The 23,871-nt window shown below is 39.9% G+C and overlaps 1 protein-coding gene across 5 annotated transcripts; it reads right to left on the bottom strand.

Moving 5' to 3' along the window:
• Nucleotides 1–5,876: 5,876 nt before the first annotated feature.
• Nucleotides 5,877–23,871, bottom strand: OXNAD1 (oxidoreductase NAD binding domain containing 1). 5 transcript variants are annotated; one of them, XM_062602048.1, is made up of 10 exons: nt 21,730–23,870; nt 20,906–20,951; nt 20,648–20,804; nt 20,319–20,382; nt 16,736–16,842; nt 13,001–13,142; nt 10,009–10,045; nt 9,803–9,903; nt 6,923–7,031; nt 5,877–6,259 (listed from the first exon to the last, which is right to left on the bottom strand). In XM_062602048.1, the coding sequence occupies exons 1-10, from the start codon at nt 21,760–21,762 to the stop codon at nt 6,105–6,107; spliced, it is 951 nt and encodes a 316-aa protein (XP_062458032.1). In that variant the 5' UTR covers nt 21,763–23,870; the 3' UTR covers nt 5,877–6,104. The 5 variants fall into 5 exon arrangements, with proteins under 5 accessions (XP_062458032.1, XP_062458034.1, XP_062458031.1 ...); XM_062602050.1 differs by having other exon boundaries at nt 9,803–9,900; XM_062602047.1 differs by having other exon boundaries at nt 9,803–10,045; nt 16,739–16,842; nt 21,730–23,871.

Below are 23,871 nucleotides of genomic sequence, written 5' to 3'. Positions count from 1 at the left end.
TCCCCTGCTTTTGTTGTTTCTAAAGCAAGAGCTCAGTAAGCATTTTGCTGGTTTTTCCCTTGGCTGATTTGTGCCTGATAATTTCCCTCAGTCTTCAAATCAAAATGCTGTATGTACAAAGAACTGTATTCTGTATCAGGTACGCACCTCAAGTGGCTCAAAAGCATCTTCCACACCTCAAAATGATACAGTTGGCAGAACATTGCAGAGAAGGGAAAAAACACACCACTTTGAATATTCATCTGATGAGGCCAGTAGCACTCAAGTTGAAAACACTGGATTTCACATATGCAGAGCACGGTGTGTGTGTGTGGGGGGGGTGTCATTGATGAAAGTTTTTCTATTTTGAATTCAGTGGTTTAACCACGGGACTGGAAGTAACTTCAGTTTCTAGTGGTATTTTTCAATACTTTCATTCTGCTTCTTGAGATTAGACTGGAGTTCCAGTAGCCTCAAAAACAGGTTGTTTCAGTTGTTCTACTTAAGGGTCTCTGCTCTGTACAGTTTTAAGTACTTGTTTGCAGATTTTATCAGTGTAAGATCCTTCTACTGGTGGTTTCTGTTTCAAGGACTTGCTTTGTATTACTGTTGTTTTAAAATTCACTATATTTAATGAACATTTTACTAGTAGAAAGTGTTGCAGTAGAGCAAACTCTCCAAAGTATTTGGAATAGAAAGTGTTTCTTGGATTGCAGTTTGACCTTGTGTTACTGGATCCCAACTGCTTACAAAACTGAAGGGAAATAAAGGTCATTAGGAGATTTCTTACTTGTGGTACTTGCGCAACTTCCAATAATTTGTCCCCAAGAGGAACTGGGCATGTTTAAGTGGTGGTGAAGGGAAGCTCCTTATAACCAAACAGCAGTAGTTACTAGCGCTAGAGAACTGGCTACTTGGTTTTGTGTGTGACACAGCATGTCAGGGTCTCTAGGAAAGTTTCACTTGTTTAAGTGAAAGCTCAATTTAAACCTTTGATCCCGTAAATGCCGAGGTGGCTTAAAGTTGGGGAGATTTGAACTTTCAAGGGGTTTCAGTTCAAAAAGGGCAAATGGTTTTGGTTTTATAATCACATAATCAATTCCGACTTCTGAATCATGGCTCTGTGGCTGCTCTCTGCATCTTATCACAGCTGCGTTTGCCACTGGGGGCTTGAAAAAGCAAGACCACCAGAGTGGTGGAGGAAGTGAAGGCAAGCAGTCATGCCCTCATCTACAGTAAGAATGGAGAAGAGAGAGGGCTGGCCCAGGGCCTAGCTCCTGTGTCTGGAAACCTGACCAATGCAGGGAAATACACCAACAGTGGTGAGACTGTGTGTGGCCACAGTGGTACAGCCTTAACCTTCAGCTCGTGGTGGGGGTCAGGGCTCCATGCTGACTTCTCACTCAGAGAAGCCACAGTTACACTGAGCCACTGGCTCCACAGTGGGCTTTGTCACCCCAGCAGAAGGTGGAGAGAGAAGCCAGGCCCTTTCTTTTCCCACAGAGAGCCACCATTTTAAGCCTAGCCTAGTTTTTCCCACAAAACTAGGCTGAATCTCCCAGTAAGGATGCAAAATAACCTTATTGTGCCTCTCTTGAAGGGAAGGAGGCTCCAGTGGGTATTGCTGGCAGGCCTGGGGAAGGAATGGATGGGTTGTGTTACCATGTATTACCAATGGTTACACTGGCTCGTGACAGAGAAGCACATCAACTCACACAAGTGTCATGCTGGTGTATTTTAACCTGAACATGTCCTCATTTGTTAGACCAACAAAATTCAGGTGTGTAGGTCCATCTTTGGAGGAGGAGGAATTACGCATGCCAGTGTTCAGAGCAAGTGTTTATCTGGACAGTGGTGAAATGGGATGAGTTCAGCAGAGAAAATCCAGCTTGGACAATGAAGAAATGCTGGTGGGTGAGTGAAGAGGAGTGGCTGAGTTGAATGAATGATGGAAAAGGAGGTTTGCATTGAAACAGCGGGGGGGGGCAGCGGGGCAGAACTGTGGTGGGGAGAAGTTCAAAGCGTTGAAGCATCTTCATGAAAACAGTGTCTGTAGAGTTTAGGGGGCATTAAATGCACAAACAATTTGACACTTCATCTTGCATATTTTCATTATTGGATCTGTACACTTGAAAACAGCATAATTGAAATAGCTCAAAGGAGTTTTAACATATGCATGGAAATGAAGCAAAGTATAAAACAATGTACTCGTATTTTTTGCTAATTTGGCTCCTCTTTCAGCTTCAGTTTCTGAGGTGAGCAGAGGAAGGGCTCTGCATTAGGAGACCCATCTTTTTCACTGTACTTTTACCTCAGGGAGCTAATTATGGGGCAGAAATAAAGCACCATCAGCTTTCATGAGGCATTTCATCCTCCCAAACTGAAGGGGTATAGGAAGAGCAGATACTAATTTCTTGCTGATAAATGCTTCTCAAAAGCAGGAGGAACGCTGGCTAACAGCACCAGTGCACCTATGAATTCAGAGCTGTAGATGCAACTTGTGTCTCTCCCAGCCTGTCAGTGGAGCTGTGCCTCTGGCTGTAAAAGGCGATCCTTGCCAAGCCTCTGCTGGCTGAGAGGTGCCTGTGATGCCACGTGTTGCAGCTGACTCTAATCAGGACCTTACCTGGACGCTGAAGGGGGGAGAAAGGCTTTTCCATTTAGTTGCTGTTATTCACTCTAAAAGCTCCTAAAATGAGGTAATGATGACTGAATAGCGACTCTGCTTCCAGTTAATGAATGCAAATCCTATAGGAATACTTTATATTCATTGTACCAAATGAGCACGCAGTGAACTGGTAAAGTGTGTGTCACGAGAAGGAGAGAAAGACTGGGTCTAATAAGGCTGTAGCACTAGGTAACTGCAATCTATCTCACTAAGTTTAAATGTGTAGATGGAGACACGTTGCATGCTTCATTTTATTGGAAAAAAAAAAGAGAAGTATCAGTCTGCTTTTTCTGTGTAGTTGCCCCTGAGCTGATGGCACAAATGTAAGAGGAAAAAGCAGTTTCTAATATGGCACGTTATGGTTCAGTGATGCGATGAGGATGTTTCTCCACCTCAGTAGCTGCTGAAGAGCAGGGTTTGCTCTCTGTTCCCACCAGTGTGGGCTAATAGCATATTCTTTTAATTACTTGTAGAGATATCTTCATGTATAGGAGAATTTTCTTTCTTTTTTAATTATTTATTTCCCTTTCCCTCTCTTCAATTACAGAATCACAGGATGGTTTGGAAGGGACCTTAAAGCTCATCCAGTTCCAAACCCCTGCTACGGGCAGGGACACCCTTCACTAGACGAGGTTGCTCTAAGCCTCTCAAGTCCAACCTGGCCTTGAGCACTGCCAGGGATGGGGCAGCCACAGCTTCTCTGGGCAACCTGTGCGAGGGCCTCACCACCTTCATGTTAATTGCTGATATTTAATTACTATGGACTCGGATCCAGTAACATAGTTTAAGGTGAAACTGATGTTTTGCCACAAGACCACTAGACTCTAGGCTAAAGATGAGTCTTCTAAAATATTCTTAAGAAGTGTCAACAGGAACAGGCTACGGAGGAAAAGGGATGTTAACACCTTCCCTGGCTTCCTGGCTCAGAAATGGCATTTATTCCCATTACAAACACGATGGCAAGAAGGAGTTCAGTGCCTGTTGGCAGGATTACCATGCGAGGTAAGAATGAACTTAGAGCTGAGGTTCCTGCTATTTGAGGTGGGGAGGTAAGGAATTGTTTTCTTCATCTTTCAACATTCTGTGTGTGTGTTTAATGCTGCTCCTCAAGCGGGTGAGCCCATACAATGAGCGAGGTGTGTCCTTGCCCCAAAGCACTGGTCTGAGTATAACAGGGGATGACAGAAAGAGGTTAGAGGGAAAAGAGTAGGATTGCTGAGATAAGGGGGTCTGAAATGCCTTTTGTTAAATGGACGTTTTGGTGCAAGGCTGAGGAGTGGTTTGTGAACGAGATGTCGCTTGGACTGAAGAAAGTCTGTGCATTAAGGGGAAAAAAAAGGGTAAACCAGTTCATTATGCATGTAATGATTTAACAGTCATACAAAAACCAGCATTTAAAGGCTTCTTGGAACCTCTTTGTCATTACACTGATAAGCATGCAGGAGCATCATGCATGGTTTTTATTTTAGGGCACCAGGACTTTCCAATAGCTATTAGTGCATGTTCCTAGAAAAACACCCAGCCTGCTTCCTCCAAGCACCAAGCTCTGACATGTCAATTGCCATCTCTGAGAACACAAACCACTGTGGTTTTATTTTCTGTGACAAGCACACTGTCCTATTTACATTCCAGAGTGAACAAACAAGGAACCATCCCCTGAAATGGGGGGACTTGGAAAGAATCTTCCTCATTTGTGCGGGAGGGAATGTGATGAGACATCCCCCCTGGGGCTGCAGCCACAGCTCATTTTGGCTGCCTGTATTGCTGCACGCTACAGAAAAACAAACCTCAGTGGATGAGGCTGCAGGCACCAGAAGGTGAAAACTCACAGGCACTCTCTCATCATGGCACCCTCTTTGACTCCCAGGAAGCACTAGGACATTTCAGTTGTTCACTCAGCTTCTGCAACAACTGCAGCTGTACTCCTGTGCTGCAGACAAAAAAGGGGCTGCAGTTTCCCAGCGAGGTTATCGCTGAGGCTTGAGGTGAATGTGGATGTGGCAGAAGGTATAAGCTTTAAAACCTATCAGAGACTCAGGTAAAAAGAGGTTAAGGCTCAAAGCTAAACCCAGCATCCAGAGCTGAAATGACTCTCTGGGAGGACTAGAGCTGGGCTGCAGGCTGTTTTAGCCAGGCACTGGAAGTTATGCTTGAAATATATAAAGTGCTGCACCCCAACAGTACTGCTGCAGCCTGGGAATTGGGTGATGGGATCGGTATCTTTGCAACCTCTGTTGAAGGTGGAGCAGAGGGATGTTGAGAGCAAGAAACTTGCTGCGTTACCTACTTGGCTGTTGTCTGAAACGTAACTCAAGGAAAGGAGGCACTAACAAAGAGAAGGCCTTACATCTTTAGCATTTTTAATAATTCAATAATAATCTAAGCTTTTTAGTAATTTAAATGTTCCTTATTGAGGTCTTCAAATGTACAGTGGGAATCTCCATCATTTAAGGACTTGAACTGCCTACAGCAGTGTTTAACAAACTCATTATGGCTTTTTGTTAGTCTCATCATTGTTAGGATGAGTTTTTCTACAAGTTGGAGAAAGAAGCTTTATTCAGGAAGGGACCTGGTGTCAGTCACTGCACCCAGAGGTACACTCCTGCCTTGAAAGTGCAAACTCTTCAGAGACTCTTTTCCAAACAGAACAGGTGTCTCCTGGAGACTGCTAAAACTCAGTGCTGCAGCAGGATTATGGAGGTGCCCTGTCCCAGCTGCTTTAGCGGACGCGGCCTGTACAAGCTCAAGCGGGATGGGCTCTCACAGCACCAGCAAGAGAGGCAGGTTCCCGTGAGTAACTCCCATCCAGCTCCATCAGAGGCTAACACTCAACACTCCTAGCTCAGGTCTGAGTCTGATTATGAAAACACGTCTTCTACTGTCAGCACAGTTGCCTTACTTAAATAAACCACATAAAAGGCAGGGGGTTTTTCTTTTAAGAAGACAAGGCAAGAGGGAAGTCACAGCAACTTGACTTCTATAAAATATAAATGAAGGATACAGACCTGGGGAAGGCAGTGTGTTGTCATTAGCACAACAGCTTGGAGCAGAGTCAGAAGTTGTGGCCTGAATGATTATTTGTTATAAACTTACCTGGCCCTTCTGCACAACTAATTCTCTGCAACTACTGAATCAGGCACTCCACAGCTTTCAAGAAGCTGACTAACAAACAAGTGAATAAAGTGAAAATATGCTGCTACCCATACGAAGTTAAGCTGCCCATCAAAAAAACAGAACAGTTGATGTCTTTAATATAAAATCATTTTTTTCCCCCAAAGCAGCAGCATTACAGTTGTATTATGGTTACTTTAAAGGAACATCCTCATGATTGAGGACGTCTTCCTGTGTGAAATAACAGAATCTTCCAAATAATTCATAGTCCATTTCTGTGCATTTTAGCTTATCAAAATACACTAGAAAAAAAAACAGTATCATCTTCTCTGTTCAGCAGGTGTCACTACCACCATTTCTCAAAGAAAATACAGTTTCTAGGAACACCAATGTCAGACAGGAGTTTGGATATGGATTCTATCATCGGAGGTGGACCACAGATGTACCATACAGTATCCTTGGATACATGTTTTTCTAGATCCTTTTCAGATATTCTTCCCTCTGACAAAAAAGAAGTAGGAAACAAGAAAAGAAATATTAATGGGGAAGTAATTTCAAAGAGAATGACTGGGTTGAGGTATTTTAAGCTCTCATCTCTTAAAAATGCCCAGCCTGTTGAAGGATAATCGCTACCAAGATTGGAGGCTTCCAAACCCATTTGCTCTTCAGGGGATTTCGGTACTTCCAGTTCGAAGGCATAGGGCATCAGTCACTGAAGAGGAACATGGTTTACGTATGACTAAAAATCCCACATTCAGATGAAAAAAAATAGGTATCTCTAACACAAATGCAACAGAAGGGGAAATGTGAAGTGTCCCTTAGAAGCAGTTAGCTTCTCCTTCATCAATCCCACCTTCAGCAAAGTAAACACTTTGCTTAATAGTTTCTGGAATAAAATTTGTAGTGGGAAATTCTTGTATAAAGCTTGGAATTAACAGAGGAGGGTTATTAGAAATGAAAACAAAAACTGCAAAGGTAAAATGTTTCTGCAAAGCACAATACATACAGTGAAATTATTTAGGTTTAACTTGCATCTCATTTTGAATCTTTACATGTAAAAATACTACCATGCATATAGCTAAATTATGCACTTAACTTCATCCTCTAGGATGTAATCAAATTTAGACTGTAGATATCGTGGCTGTACCTTGCCATGATCTTTACCTGTAACATGTGGCTGAAGCTCTTCACAGATGGGTGAGCTCTGCTGGGTGACGTGGAAATGACACATGATCTTTCCAGGAAATGCATTCATCAAACCAAGGATGTTTTTCTGTAATGTTAAACACTCACTTACACCACAGGCCAGTAAATCAGAGCAGATGTCTGCCCACAGTCCCACAACACTGGTGATTATTACCCAGCACCAAGACTATTGCATTTCTGCACTGAGACCTCAATGGACTTGACTTCAGAGCACTGACCTGCACACGTACACAGAATTTCCATAACTGGAATGTGAATACACTGCCAGCTGTGTTGTCAGTGCTCCTCTCCTATTTTACACTAGGTTGCAATTTGTAAGATTTGGACCCAAGAACCATTTATGTCCTTTGATGACTTCCACCACATACAAATTCTCATTGTTTAGATCCTTCCACATCCGTGGGTTTTCCATTTAAAAACCAAAACTCTGCAGTGTGCATTTACCACTTGCTAGGAACTTTTTGAATCTTGTCTGCTTTATCTGGTAAGATTACTGGGTCCTTTACTCTTTCTCTCATGTTCTCCAACGAAAACCAACTACAGTGTAATGCTATTTTTCCAGAAAAGAAACTGTAATTTTCAGTTCCTTAAGTCACAACTGTGATAGTTCCCACCAAAACCCCAGCAGCTGAAGGTCAAATCACAGTAAAAAGTAAATCAATCTGTCGGTCAGATGCTGCACTTAGTTCTGAACCCAAGATGCAGTTACTGCCTAGACTCTGTGCTAGTCGGGATTTTCACCGCAGGAATGGACACTGGACATTCTTTCTTCAAATATCCCAAAACAAAAAATAATGCCTACTCTGTGAAGAGGTAAATTAGCTCATTTTGTTATGTGTTTGCGTACCCACTAATTATTACAGGGGACAGTCTGCCATAGCTTGCTTAACACAATCCCCCAGACACATTCTATTTTACAGACAGATCTAGTTTCTGATTTCCTAAGAAGCCACAGCGTGACAAGCAGCACAGACAGACAGTGCCATTCACTGTTCCACCAGCACCTGCTTTCACTTTCTGGATGTGACTCTAAACTTCAGTCTCCTTCATGTGGAAAAATGTAGAATTTGATAGCACCTTTGAAACTAACCACGTCCTCTTGATTTAAAGTCCTAGGCCTCGGCCACAAAGCGTGCCTAAGGTAGGACTTACCTGCTTAAATAATCCTGCAGTCACTCACAACACCTTTTAGTAACCCATCACTCTCTAATTCATTGACATGGACACAAAGTGGCAAATATACACATGATATCAACCACCAAAGTACCATTTTCTAGTATCCTAAGGCAAGAGACAGGCTCTCCAATCAAATGAAGGAGAATTTCAACAGCTCATCAGCTCTTTGCAGCCTGGTAATTTAGTGTACATAATGAAGCTGACCACTAAGGGAATTCCCTGAGGAAAAAGGCCTAGCCCCAGCATCCCAGCCAGAATAAGTAAATACAGGTCACGTTCATTCCACATGAAATCAGGAAAGCCCAGCTAACTGCCATCTCACAGTAGCAAAGTTAGGATGCCATCTCTTGTCATTCTAACACTATGCTTCTGCCATTTTAAACAACGGGATTTCCAGCAGCACACACAGTGCCTCTGCCTGTGAAATGACAGCACAGCCAACATGAGGATTAAACCGATTACATCAGCATCGTCCTCCATCCCTGTCAGCCTACACACAGCTGCTTCTGCAGGGAACTGGTCCTTCAAACCATTAGTGACAACCAAGCAGTTCCTCCTGAAGAGTTACACAGATGTATCTCACAACAGCATAAAGACTCAAGGGATCCTCAATTCCTCAATCCTCTGCACAGGAGATATTCCATATACATGTTCTGGACTTGAGGGGAAGGATGTACTTTAAGCACTGTGACATTATTGTGCTCTCTTCTGTCCCAGAAGCATTAACACAAAAGCTTTGCTGTCATAACACTGCTGAAGTGACACTTACTTAGGAAATGTTAGTTCCTGCACTGAAATAAATTCAGTGTATGCTTAGAACAGGCTGGGAGATCACTAGCTGGCCAAACAGAAGAGTAGGTAGGTTCCAGTGCTTCTAACAACAAACATGATTTTCCAAAGGAAGCAATCAATCACAGTGCCAATACAGAAGAAAAGGTAATGATGGATCCTACACACGATTTCTGGGATCATGATCAATTTTCACCTCTTTCTTACAATCAAAATCTTTCAGTACTTCAAAAGAAATTTCAGTCATTAGGGATGATTTACAGAAACTCTGCTAATTTGACCCTACAATGTTACTGGTGAACCTTAATGGCCGAGTGTGACAACTATCTTTAACTGCTAAGTAAATGTTACTGACACACTGTATAAGCAATTTTACAACTAGGTATAAATCCTTCATTCATAAACTAGTACCCAATCATAACTAAACTAATGCATTATCAATAAAGCTCCCCTATTATATTGGGAGCTATCTCCTTTGGCTATAGTTGCTCTTGCTAGTCTTTAAGTTCAATACAATCTATACTGAGACTGTGGTTACAGTGTTTTAGCATACAGCATTATGTATACTATTAGTGTGTGTATATATATTATATATAATCTTTCATACACTATAATGCTTTTATGACATGATAGTAAAATGTAACTGACTTAGTGCAGTCAATGAGACCAGGTATGTCCAATAACATGTTTCATTTGTCCACTGGCATAAGTAACAAAACACACATGGGGTTAGAAGTATAAAGTGAATTTTGAATGTGTTTGTGCAGTGTCTTCCACAGAGGGGCTCTCTGGAATCTGGCAACAGGATGATACACACACTAATAGCTGAGTATCTGAGATCTACATTTAAAAAAACCCCAACTTTTAATTTACCTTAAATAAGAGTTGACTTGAATTTTTTGCACTGTAGTACAGCTTCACTGTTCCCATTTTGTATCCATTTCCTTTACCCTCTTGGTATCCATGCAGATCTGCTATATGCAGCAGTATAGAAAACAATGGGTTAATTCCAACACCCCCTGCTATCAGCACTAGTTTTACAGGGGAGTCACCAGGCTGAGGATCAAAGAAGAAATCACCTCCCACTCGCAGGGCAACTTCTGAGTCAAGAGTACACTAGGATGGAAAAGAAGACATTTACTTTCAAAACTCAAAGCAAAAGCTGAAATACACTTCTTCTTGCACCACAGTCACAAGACTCTCTGGGCTGGGATTTTTATTGACCAGTGAGGGAAAGCTGAAACAGTTCAGATAGCTGGAAACCGTGTTTGTTTTAATCTGCTTCAGTGTCTCTAGGGATCTAGTTCTCCTTTCAAAAGTTTCACTCTTCTGATAAGGCAGGATGGTGACTCCCCCTTCTCCCCCCCATAAGAGCTGGGACAGGAGTGATTCATGCAAGAGTTTTTCCATAGCAAGATGCGGTTGTGAAAACCCGAGGTTAATGTGTGAGATCACACTTTTACCCAGACCCAGCCTCATGTCAAAAGAGGCCTTGCTATGAGGTCAGAGAAGGAAGCCAGAATGAGTGGCACAGATGCAGGTTTTCCATCCCCATTCCTGAAAAATAAAAACCACCCAAAGTGAAGCAAGAATCCATGAGAATATTCCTGCAGAACCCCTTTGGCATTTCCAACTTCAGAGTTGCAGAAGAAGAAAAAGCGGGGGAAAACCACCTCTCCTCCTCTCCACTTATACGTAAGAAATTCTTTCTTACAGAAATTTGCCAAAGCTTGTTATTCTGATGCATGGAAAACTAAAGCTGCAACAAAAAAAAATCCCCATTTGGGTCAGCATTTTCTTGGTAACCCAGGACCACATCCCGCAATGAAGGGTGAAACTACAGTACAGAGAAGTCAGGTGAGTTCTCCCACCTCACTGCAAGCTCACAGAACAAATTGGAGCTGAAAACAGAATTCATTTCAGGCCATATACTGGGTTTAAAAAACAAAGAGCAGAGGAAACCAAAGAAGTTGGGAAAGGAGAAGGGAAAAAAGAAAAAAAGGAAAGCTACAAGAACTGCTGAAAACCTGCAATGAATCACTTACAGAACAAAAACACTGCCTCCAAAAACTGCCGATATCAGGAAGCGGTAATTGAACAAAAGGACTTCCATTAATGACAAGCGTACAGTAAGCAAAGGTCTAAACACCTAACAATTCTACCAGGAACAGGGAGGCGGCTTTTGGACACGGGTACTGCACACAGCACAGAGGTTCCTGAAGTGGTGAGCATGGCCAGTAAAAAAAAGTTTTCTGCCTTTCTTAATTACTGCATAAAGTATTTGCTCTCAATGAGAGTGTAAGACAATCAGCATTCATTAGCTAAAACTAATTTGTCTTCCCCTTTCCAATGTACGCTGCCAAGCTTTCCCATGTTTGATTCTGGTTGAGAGACGCACGAGTCCAGAAGTGTTCCAAATTCCTGTGGCAGGAGTACATAGAACATGGTACCCTTTATGGAAATAGACATTTTTAGGGAGAAACAATCTCATTATTGTCTGATCTGCCTCCTTAACCAGCCAGAACTCATCAAGACTGGACATAGCACACAGGAAGAATCTCTCTTAACCAGGAGTCTCCTATATATTTCAGTGCTTCGGCCATGGCAATGGTAACAGTAAGTCAGTATTCAAGAAAAAAAGCCAAACAATAAGACTCTGGAGTAATATGGTGAGAAAGTGTCCTTTTGCCCACTTTGTACATAGAGCACTGAAAGAGTTCATGCAGAGAAGTGAAGCAATCAATACATTACATGTGCATTTTTCTAAAGAAAAGGCTATGAATCCCTACAGCGATAAAATACACTGTGCTAAAAGTTATGGTTTTATATATAGTAGTATTAAAAATTAAACACCCCTAAAAACCCAGGAACAGTGAGTAAATGAGTACTATTTCCATAACATCTTTTACCCTGAGGTACCTTCTTTCAGAACTAGCTTCTAAACAATTAGGTACCAGACTTTTCTCATCACATACACAACCTTCTAAATTCTGCATCAAAAATCCCAGAAGAGTCTTCAGAAACTGGGAATGATGAAGTTAGGCTTTCCTATTCTCTTAAGGAGCAGTACCAGAAACCAGACAAACCTCTTAGGCATTACAGGGTCTGCTGGCACGTGCACTCAAAGTCCTGCACAACATTGCACAAAGGTTATTCTGTTTACGTTCCAGTGGAGATAGAGAACTTGATACGACACCAGTTAAAATCTACCATGTGGATGGTCACATGCTCACTACTAGATTAGCAACACTCTGCATGTTCTTGATTCTATTAAATTTGCATCAACGTTTATTATAAGTGTTGGCCACTGAACAAAACTGCAGCATTTGTAAGGCTACAAGAATCTGCCAATTTAAGCTTTGCAGACACACTTAAGAAATATAAATGCCAGGCTGGGAACAGTAAATAGGACAGATCATATGTGGTTGTGAAAAGAACAAAAGCTGATAGGACAGATCACCTATGAAATATGATCAGCAACAGATACAGGACTCTTCTGATTACAACTAAATGGGGTAAATGGACAAACAAGGGACTGCAAGAGGCCAAAGTGTCAGACTTCACTTTTAATACAGCAAAAGTCAAGCCTTGGGTTATGCCAGTATTACAAGAATACCGCATGTTTAAACAAATACTATAGAAATTCTGAAGTATTCTGCTGGTTTATCATTTCAGAAAAACTGATCTAAATATCTCCCTTTGCTCTCCCTTAATTATCTCTATTTGTATTCATCTGACAATGATTCCCAGTTTGTATTTGTTGAAATAGGCAGGAACCATGGCAAGTTACCAGATGTAACTCTGCAATGTGTAACACAGCCTGCTCTCAGGGACACAAATTAGAAGAGAGGGTTTTCATCCAATTTAACATCCAATTTCAGTCCCTTACTGAACAAAAGATTTGAAGATTTACATTGTATTAAAAATGGTTGAATAATTCAACGGGAGGTTTGCAGTTAATAGCAAAATGTGGTCTGAAATCACACACACCAGTTCCTCCATATTCCCCCTCCTCAAAAAACATAAAGAAAGATAAAAAAGCAGCCAGATCTCACAGTTAGTCTTATTTACCTCAGTGTGAATCCAGTGGGCAGGAGGATGATCAGTGTGCTTTACTGCCAGCTCTAATATTCCTTCTCGTTTTAACAAACCAGGGCTTGAACACATTGAGAATCCCCCAACTACAGACATTCCAGGAATAAAGAAATCAACCCTAAAAATAGATCAGAAACAAAAGCCTCAAAAAACATAAAAAGCCAACAACCCCAAACATGGAAAACAATAACCACAATCACATGGCTGCCCTTGCTTCAGTTATCCTTTCCGTACAAAAACATCTTCATTTCCACAACATAGCTTTTCCAAAGAAGGACTTAATCTTGAGTAATGCAATTTCCTTAGAATTATTTTCATCTAGAAACATGTCACCACCTTTGTTAAACTAGCAGGTTTTTAAACCATTCTACTTTTGGCGTTAGATGCCACATCTTCCAACAGACTGGAATTCTGAGTGTTTAAATAAATTATTTGCATATTAAACCAAAACCACAATATGGTCCGATAGAGTGGCTTAAATCCCACTCCTTCTGGTCCCTTTGATGGGCTCTTCAATTTTCCAGCATAAGAAGATTGGGAAACTAATTTTAGGGAAATGACCTTAGATTAAACGCTTTCTTTTTCAGGAAATATGAAATACCTGAAGTAATACCTCAGTCTGCACAGAATTCCTCATGTGAGAAGGCAGTGCCTAGCAGCAGCATCGCTTTACCTGCGGTGCCCTCTGGTGGCAGCCATCTCTTGAGAGGAATTTGGAATGAATTACTGCAAGTTTTTTACAGTTGAAGTAAAGCAGATTACTTCTACAGATGGGATTCTACAGATTAGAAGGCGAGACACGGCTAAGCTTTTGCAACACCAGCAGTTAGAGAGTAGGGAGGGCAAGTCACTAACACATATGAGCTATAATTTATTTTCATAAAAGTAAGGCTTTCATATTGCAAATAGCATCAGGAAAAGTTAGAAGCTGGTTTATGATCTAGCATTTAAACTCCTCTGTGTTGCATACGTGTTTAAATACTTTGGTTTTCTACAGTACATGACAAACTCCCTGTATTTCAAAAGAAAACTAATGTTTAAAACTAATTGTGCTGTTCCACTTAGGAACCAAGTAGACTGGTAAGCAATGCCAAGTACTACAGAATTGTTATGCAATCCAAGCCTGAGTTAGACTGGTTCAGTATTAGTTAAATGAGAATACAACAAGAAATACAGACTGCAAGGCTGTATTCCTCATGGTGATCACAAATTCCTGAGGGAGGAGAAAAGCCCTTGGAACAGTTCACTGCTTCTAAAGAAAGAATCTTGTCTGCTTACTCTCCACAAAGCTTCACCCTTCGAAGAAAAAGTTCCTCTCTTTCTCTTGAAGCATGTACAGTGATATACACAATATTACAGTGATATCACTTTTAACTTTATGCTTGATGGTGTATAAAGGTATCTGACTGCAAATGAAAGGTCAGTAACAAAAACAGTTGAGAAGGCTTCTGCAGCCCCACTGACCATGGGCTCAGCTTTCTAGGTAATAAGGATCTAAGAGATTAGAAAGGACTCTTGTATTGCAGCATTTATTGTATCAAAGAACACCTCAAGATGCTACTAAAGCTCTTTACTACCCTCTGGTGGAAAATAATCTTACTACTTACATTAATGAAAAGGAAAAAGGAAATTACATTTATGCTGTAAAGTAACAGCTTACATTTAAATCAAAATGTTCTACTTGAATATAAGTGAAATATTATCTGTGCCTGCTGAGGAAACATACATACAAAACCAAACATTGCTGTAAAACACAACTCAAATGCACTTTTTGCCTTTCTAAAGTACTAACGTAGGTGTATGTTTCTTTTTATATTAGTATTTCTTTCCCAGTTACATAAATATATGAAATTTCAGGGCATGGTATACCCTATTATAATGGACTGGCTTCTATTTCTGATGGCCTGCCTCATCTTAAGTTGTGTGAGGAAAGATACGAGGACTCCCTAAAGAAATGCTATCTGTGACAGCTGAAGTAAGAAGAGCAGTGGGAGTGAGGAGGGAGGGAACAAAAAACCAAACTATATAAACCCACAACAAGTTCAGGTCTGAAAAGATGTAAAATAGATTTGACGGTGTTTTTTCATTTCCATCCTTTTAAGGGAAAAGCCAAATCTTTGAGAAACAAATAATAATTAGCAATTGTTTGATCAGAAACATTAAAACCATAACACTACTTCTTCAAAGTATTTATAACATGAATAGAATCATGGAATCATAGAATCATTAGGGTTGGAAAGGACCTTAAGATCATCTAGTTCCAACCCCCTGCCGTGGGCAGGGACACCCTATGCTAAATCATATCACCCAAGGTCGCATATACCTCGATGCATGTTTTAGTAAATCAAAATGGGCACCAGCAACAGGTCTCTTCATTATTACTTGAAGCCAGATCAAGACCACTATCTGGCAGCATGCTTACAAAACAAATTCACTCTTGCTTCTGAAAAACTTGGTAATTACAACACTTTCAAGAAACATATACACTTTGGTGACAATCTTTGTAACATCTTACTATAGCAAATTCTAACAAGTTGGCCTTTTCTACTCAGGAAATTGTGGCCTCATGTTTTGCAGAGCTCATCAAAAAAGGCAACCACAGTTTACAGCTACAAGTATAGAAAAGTTGCTGTATACCTTACAATAGCATTAGAATACTTTCAAGGAAGAAGAAAATGAAAAAGAGTAATTATAATTAAAGCTTTCCCTTTTCAACATGATAATTTCTACAACATTTTTGGAGGGTAAATGCACTTTCCAAGTACTGGCAAGCAAGAATTTAATATGAGTCACTGCACATGTGCAAAAACTGCAGCAAATTACTCCACAAACAAATTATTGCAATCAACATCTTGTGTTCTGCTTCTAAATTTAAAAGCCAGCATATTAACACTACATGAGTAACATATGCTGTTAATACCCTAGCAGCTATACTTTGATTCCAGCAAAACCACTTTCAGATGGCCTAAGCCAATAAAAAGTTCAAGAACCTTTAAATGCCCAATGCCAGAAGCAACTACTCCTAGTTTTAAATTAATTTCTAAGAGGGAAAATGAAAAAGTGATGGAGTGAGAGTATTTTAACAAGGGATGAAGACAAACATAAAAATCTACTATTTCCCTAGGAAAAAAACATTAAGGTTGCTTAAACAAACAGCTCATTATTTCAAAGGCTTAATAATTCCAGGGGGTTTTATTTTCAGGTTTGCTTATCTATATTTATTAATCTGACCTAACAGGCTTAATTTTCAGGGTGGAAACTTCTAGGGCAAGAAATAAAAGTTAACAGGCAATTTTGATTTAATTATAAACCCAAACTAAGTAACTTGCGAATCAGCAGTCTCAGCTCCACCATATAACTAGTAAATAAAGACAGTAAAGACAGCCTGCAGAATGAAGTGCAGTGTACTTCAAAGCACTCTTGAAGAAACAATGTAATATGCATAAACCAGAGGAAAATACCAAACAATCAAACTGAACATTTAAAGAATTAGTAGGTTTTGCTCTTTTTAAAATTACTATTAGCATATTTAATAATGGCTGGTTTAAAATTATGCCAAGTATCAGTTGGTTGACAGAGCACCCAGTAAGAAGACACTGTATTGTATCAATTAAGGATTTTTTCCAAGGCTCAAGTATCAGAAGCCTTTTAACATTCTGTTACAGTGCACTTCTGCTAGTAATTTTCCTCTCAAATACTGGAAGATCTTACCACTGTCCTGCTTTGAAAGTAAAATCTTTATTTGTGATAGCCAAACGAAGCCTTTTGACTGTCGCCGATTCATTGCTGATTCCACACACTTTTGCTTGTGAAATTACCTAACAAAAGAAAATAAGACCTTGTGTTACATAGAGATCATTTGCAGCAAAAGTACTCCAGAAATCTGTGTATGAGAGAACATGCAAAATGATGGGTATCTGTGGCACGTCATTACCTAAAGCACCAGTATTTTTTCACTGAGGTAGAGAAACAAAAATGGATTCACTTACACAGTCACTGAATGGAGAAATAGTTTTCTACTTACAATCCACCATGGCTGTCATTTTTGTCAGGGTTATTCTTTGTGCAAGATTGTGCACAAAGTTATTTCAGTTGAAGAGAATGTAACAATAAGGAGAAGCAATTGCTAGTTATCACTTCTCAGATTCTTTTGTCATCTGTACAAGCAATCACTCCTGTATCTTCCAGCAACAAAGTAAAAAGATCTCTGATACAGACTGACAAAGGAAACTTGTACAAGATCAGCTGCTACCGAAGAATTCCAGATCTGTATCTAGTTTCAAGTAATTAAATGCATTACTGAAAGATTATGCATTAATACATAGAGAATTAAGGAAAAAAAAAACAACAAAACACACCAATCAACAAGCCAACAACTCTTGTGTTACTGCATTTACACACATACCCATTTGACCACATGTATGAAGACAAGAAAACTAACACAAGCATTCATTGCTAGTTAACAGAAGAATTTTTGTTTGGCAACCAGATGGGGGGGATGGAAGAGCCATACCTGACACCACTTTTAAAGAGTTTAAATAAGAATTAAGAGAAATATAATGCTTTTCTAAATGAAAAGCAGATTTTGCAATAGGACTGCTCATGGGGAGCATCCCACTTCAACTCTTTGATGCCTATCAGTACAGCATGGATATTCATCCCCTCCCTGACCTTCACTTTCAGGTATTTTTGAGTTATAGTTATTAACCTTCTTCCTCTAAAAGAAAACAATACCCTAAGTATTTTCTACACAGGGCAATATACAGATTTTGCTTTGTTAATATATACTGGTGTCATTTACCACACCAGGAAGCACTAATAATACCACCACAACTCCACCACTGCTCATTTGTATAAGATCAAACAGATGAAAAAAACCAAACCCCAAAACTTTAAGCAACTATCCTCTAATTTAAAACACATGGCAGGAAATTAATTTATTCATAAGGCAACATCTGAACACATCCACTGTCCCATTAAACAGCAGGACATGTACCAATTTAAAATGAAGTAGCATACATTTCTTTTCCACTTTAGCAGACAGTATTAAATGGGGACTGCAATCACTCTAAGTTAACGAGAAATGTCAGACCCATGACTTACATGCTTGTTCTGAGGGAGGAAACCATAAGTGCAGGAAATGGACATTAAGTTTGGATCTTCTTCATTCCCTTTTGTACTCCTCAGCACACTCCCTAATTTGTTCTTTGGCTGGTAGATCTAACAGGGCACTGGAAATTTAATTCTTCATCAGTATAAAGTTATTACAAAAATGAAATTTGAGCCAGGGTGATCGAAGGCATTCAACCAGTACTTTGGACCATCACAAGAGTATCCAACTGGCCCAAACCAAGGCTGCAGAGAGAAGGAAGAGGACACAAGACTCCAGACTTCATATTTCAAGAAAGGTTTTGGCAGGTTTTCCTTGCCCTGGTCCTTCACATTACCACTCCTTAACAGGAACGATGTGTAGCATGTACACTAATGCAACACAGATCTGTGGTTCTTTCATCTTTCTACAGGACTGAAATGGCCAAATAAGGCCATACAGACTGAGGGAAACCAACTGCTGATTACATGAAATTCAAAACCAAGCAGAGGATTAAAAAAAAAAATGGATTTTAAAGTGGTCACAAATGAAGTAACAAAAAATAAATCAAGCATTAAATAAAAAGGAAACAGCACAATCCTCCGATTTGCTGAAAATTTGTGGTAGCAAAAACTGAGCCCTGCTCTTTCATCTGCCCCATACAGCTTCCTTCTCTTCCTACGGCCTTACAGTTCCCATTCCCTGTTCAACCTCAGGGCTTCCAGCACCTCATAAGGATCCATTTTCCACACGTTTACCAGGTACCTACTTTTTCTGCTCAGCATAAATGCTAAGCAACCCAAGCAATCAGAAATACCCAAAATAAAATAAACATGGTTGCAAAACTCAAAAGTGCAATCACTTTTTCCACGTCAGAAGCAACGAAGAATGTGCATCTACCTCTGCCTGACTCTACACTCATTTTCTCCATGTACCGAGTTAATTTGGCATAAATTGGATTCCCCTGAGCAGCTGTATGTCCACATGCAATGCTAATTTGTACTCGAGCTGACATTAGGTGTGAGTAGCTCAGGCAGAGCTCTGAGACACATAGTTCCTAAAGCTGGCTCACAACTTGACAGCTCTGGTAATAAGCAGCACAAGGCTGCATTTGTATCATCCATCTACAGCCTGCAACAACTTCTGAATGTTCAGGTTTTGGAGGTTACCTACATATCCCCTCCACCCAGCTTCCTTTTGAGAAGGGAACTCACTGTGACGTATTCTCAACTATAGTTAGGGAAAAATCTAGCAGAGAGAAGGACCAAATTATGCACACGAATGCACATTAACATCTGTGTAGTGTGAGAATAGATTGCCCTGCTGCATGACACATGCAAGACTGGCCTGTCATGTCTCTGCCTATTCAAGACAAAGAAGCTAACTAAATAATGGAGAAAAACTTGGCACTGTTTCCCAACTCCTGGGAATTAAAGATGGGATTTTTTCAGTGAAAAAAAGCACCCTACTAATCCTGAAAAGTCTAAGAAAAATGCAGAATTGTTTTGCTATTGAAACATTTTTGAGAATTGAAGTCATATTCTCCCAGTATTAAAAGATTTCTAAACATCTACTTCAGCTAATTACAGGAAGGAAATACCTGCATGAAATACAAGACTATGTTCACCTCTGAATGTTATGAAGACGATTGCTTACTGCACAAAACCAAGATCCAGAATAAGCACTTACGGATTTTGGTGGAGAATAATGATCTATCTTCCTTGTATGTGAATTAAATTAGAAACAAACTAAAGATCCTTTTTATAAGTGTCTATCATCTCTCCCCTCAAAATGTCAACACTTTTTAACCTTACCTCCTATATTATAAAAGGATATATTCCACAGTCTTTAGTTTCAACTTTGAACCAGAATTATAGCAATGCATAAAAAACTGAGAAGTCTGTGTAGAGATCATGGGTATCCATGTGCTTTTGTAACTTACCAGAATCCAAAAACTTGGCCAGAATTCTATCAAATTTCCTGTCCAATATAAATTAAACATCACCCACAGTTTTTATAACTCATTACATTCCACTCATTGACTGCAAAATACATTTCTTTTTATAACAGTATCAAATACAAAAAATGAGGAGAAAAAGAAGTAAAACAGACTCCAGCAGAAGACAATACGAAACCAAATGTAATTACCCAGTTTCTTCACACACACACAAAAATTACTTACATTGTAAAGCACAGAACACTAACCTCCTGGCGAAAATTGTTTGCTGTCCTCTCTAGATGATCCATTTTCCTTTTTGATTTTATTGTGCTGCAACAAAAAGCCAACAAAGATAATTGTCATTCTGACAGCTGCGCTACTGTCCCTTACTGATACGAATTTCTATTAACATAACAATTTACCAGTGTAATCTGGACTACAGATGACATAAATCTAAGTAAGAATTAAGTAAAAATATATAATTGGGAGTTAAATAAGTATTTCTAGGTCTGTAATAATTTATCAGCTTCATTTTGACAGTGTTACCATGACATTCTATTTGGGTAAAAAAAGCTTTTGTCTGTAGATAACCCACCTGTTCACTGTGCAGTAACAAAAAGCAGAGTGCCTCAACACCACCAATGCAGAATGAGTGGGAAGAATTCTGCTGACACCTCTCAGTAACTGAGGAACAGTAAAACCCACATGAATAGTAGCACAAGCCATGATGACTGGGCCAGAACCACCAGCTCCTGAAAAATACACATAAATACTTGTTAACTGAAATACACACTGTTTGACATGGCTTGTTTTCACCCTTTACTTTCTTTAAATCAGAAAGGCCAAAGCTCACCTGGAGCTGAAACTAGCAATAGACATAGAGGGCAACAAGAAGGAATCTGAAAAGTACAAAAGTATCATAAAGAATTGAAGTGAAAATGTGCATCCATCAATTGAAAGGGAAGACAACCTTGTCACAGATGGTGTAGAAAAAAATGACATACTCAATAGCTTTTCTGCCTCATTCTTCACAGACAAAGCCTGCACCCAGACCAGCAGTGTTTGGGAAAGAGAGGAATAAGTAGGAGTGGGGCCAGCAACTGCTTAGAGAAGCTGGATTTATTCAAATGCAGAGCCAGAGGGGTTACACTCAAAGGTTGCCAAGAGACACAGCTGACATGCTAGTGAGGCAACTGTCTGTTACCTACGAAAAACAGTTATCAGAGAAAGTCTGCAGTGGACTGGAAAAGGACCAATGTGTGGTCATTTTTTAAGAGAGGCAAGAAGCATTGCCTGTGTCCAGTCAACACCACCTCAGCCACTGGTGTGGGACATGCTCAAAGCTTGTCCCTTTAGCTGTGTGAAAGCACAGAAAGTAATCAAAGAGATGCAACACAGATTTACCAACACCAAATTATATTTGGTAGATCTGAGCACCTACTGTGATGAAATGTGGTCACACAGTTAAGGGGACAGCAATGGATACAGTACACCTTGACTGACCTACAGGGCTTTTGACACCATCTTCCATGGCATACACATTAGGTAACTGAGGCCAGACAGACAGCTGGAATGGTTGAAAACTGCCTAGGCAGTCAGAATTGAAGACCTGATGGCTTCAAGTTGCTCCAGTTACTGTAAGAGTACCTCAGGATTGACAGAGTTCAATAAATTTACCAATAATTTGGATGATGAGACAGGATGTACCATCAGCAAACTTGTGGACGATACTAAATTAGAGGGACGGTTGACATGCTCAATGGTATACCTTCACTTCAAAGGGGCACTGAGAAGCTGCAGGACTGGAAAACAGAAACCTCATGAAGTTAAAGTAGTACAAGAGTCTACACATGGAATTGGTTTAATCCAGTGATATCAACTGTACTGCTCCAAGCAAGAGCTTTGACTAGACGAGACACTGGGACAGAGAAGTTGTGGCTGCCCCATCCCAGGCAGTGTTCAAGGCCAGGCTGGATGGGGCTTGGAGCAACCTGGTCTAGTAGAAGGTGTCCCTGTGTGTGGCAGGGGGTTGGAAGTGGATGACCTTTAAGGTCCCTTCCAACCCAGACCATTCTGCGATTCTATGACACCCAAAAGTCCCTTCCAGCCAACACATCTGTGATTTTAAAAGCTCAAACAATATTTATGTTTGAAAGAAGATCAAACACTGGATATGCATTCCTTTCTGTTGGTAAAGAAAGGGTGCTGGTTGGAAATTTTTATAAACATTAAATAAAACTTTTTGTTTACAGGTTTATTTAGAAACATGTAAATCCCTCATTCTTCCAAATATCCTACATAATACTTAGACCTCTAACCAGTTAAGCAAGTGGCAGAGACTTACATGCACTGCAATGGACACATGGTGTGAAGCTTCAAAACTGCATACTCAAATACAGCTCTGACAGAGAAACTGACACATACAATATCCAAACAAAGTCAGAAACACTCCTCATTTACCAAGTGTAGGAAAAGGTTCATAGTAAGCCAAGAGATATTTCTCATTGCCTGTAAATATGCCTTTGTTTTTCCTGAAGTGGATTAGCATGATTCTCTATCATATTATCACCACCTATCAAATTCTATTACTTCTATGATGCAGTCCCCTTGCTTCTTTAAAGCACTCTTAACCTTTTACTTCCAGTTACATGTCCTTTCCCACACTGTTTTAAAGCATGTAATTTACTTTCAAAATGTTTTTGTTTTTCATCTTGAATCCTTTGAAATGGCAACGATCCAGCCTGTTTAACTAATCAGGCCTATACTCTCTGGGCTTTCACTAACTGCTGCATTGGCTGGTCACTCAGTAATTTGTCTGTTTGTAATCATGTACAAATGGGAGGCAGAGCTTTCATAAATCAGTGTGCTCAGAAATGGAATACATTTACTGTAAGTGCTCAAAATGCCCACTTTCAAGCATAAGTACTTCCTGCAGCTTTTAACTGCCCATAATTTTTAATAGCTTTTTAGCATTTAATTCCACAGCAGCTTGCAACTTTTCAAAGCAGAAGTATTTAAAATTATTCTACCAGCAGTGAGCAAAATTACTTGTTTTATTTTTCCCCACAGCATACACAGAGTACTCTATTTAAACAAAATATTTTAGCATTTTCTACACACAAATGTGCAGAAACTATTGATACAAAAGTATTAACAATCTTGAAATATTTTAGCAAGGAAAAGTACACATCCAGTGAAGAAACTGCATTCCTCTATCTCAGCATGTTCAGTCTGTAAATCCAGAGTGCTCAAACATCACTGAGTTACTTGAATTCATGAGATCATTTTATGACCAGGTAGCACATCTTGGTTATATCCATCTATGTAATCTTTTTTTAGGCTTCTCACTTTTGAGTCGTGATTTCAAGCTTTTCACTCTATCACATTAACTAATTCAAAGTAAAAACGAACCAGATTTGAAAGTGGTCATTCTTATGTAAGTTGTTTACACCAAGAGCCACGACTTAATTAAATCACCACAACATCAAAATGAACCACATAATGCCTGATGCTTTGCTTTGGAGGCAAAAGAATGAGATCTACTTTCTTTCTTTCTAAATCCTTCCAAACCCTTTCTGCAGTCAGTTTCTACTAAATGCAGCGACATCTGCTGGTAAATTAAGTGGCCTAACTTTAAAATCCAGCACAAAGGTTCTTGATTGTGTATTTTACACATTTCGTTTCATGCTGCTGCCAAGGTTGACAGTCACTTAAGGCCGGCCTCATTTTCATTTCCCCTGCTACCACTTGAAGAAGCAAGTGTGTTCAGTTCTACACATGAAAATGCAAAAAACCCCAAACAAACGTTCAATATCAATA

The sequence above is a fragment of the Pezoporus occidentalis genome, unplaced genomic scaffold (assembly GCF_034315485.1).
Source record: "Pezoporus occidentalis ecotype Australia unplaced genomic scaffold, CSIRO_AGI_Poc_V1 ctg75, whole genome shotgun sequence".
In the NCBI taxonomy this organism is placed as follows: Eukaryota; Metazoa; Chordata; class Aves; order Psittaciformes; family Psittacidae; genus Pezoporus; species Pezoporus occidentalis.
Note: the sequence above shows the minus strand (reverse complement) of the source record. Positions and strands in the feature narration are given on the sequence as shown.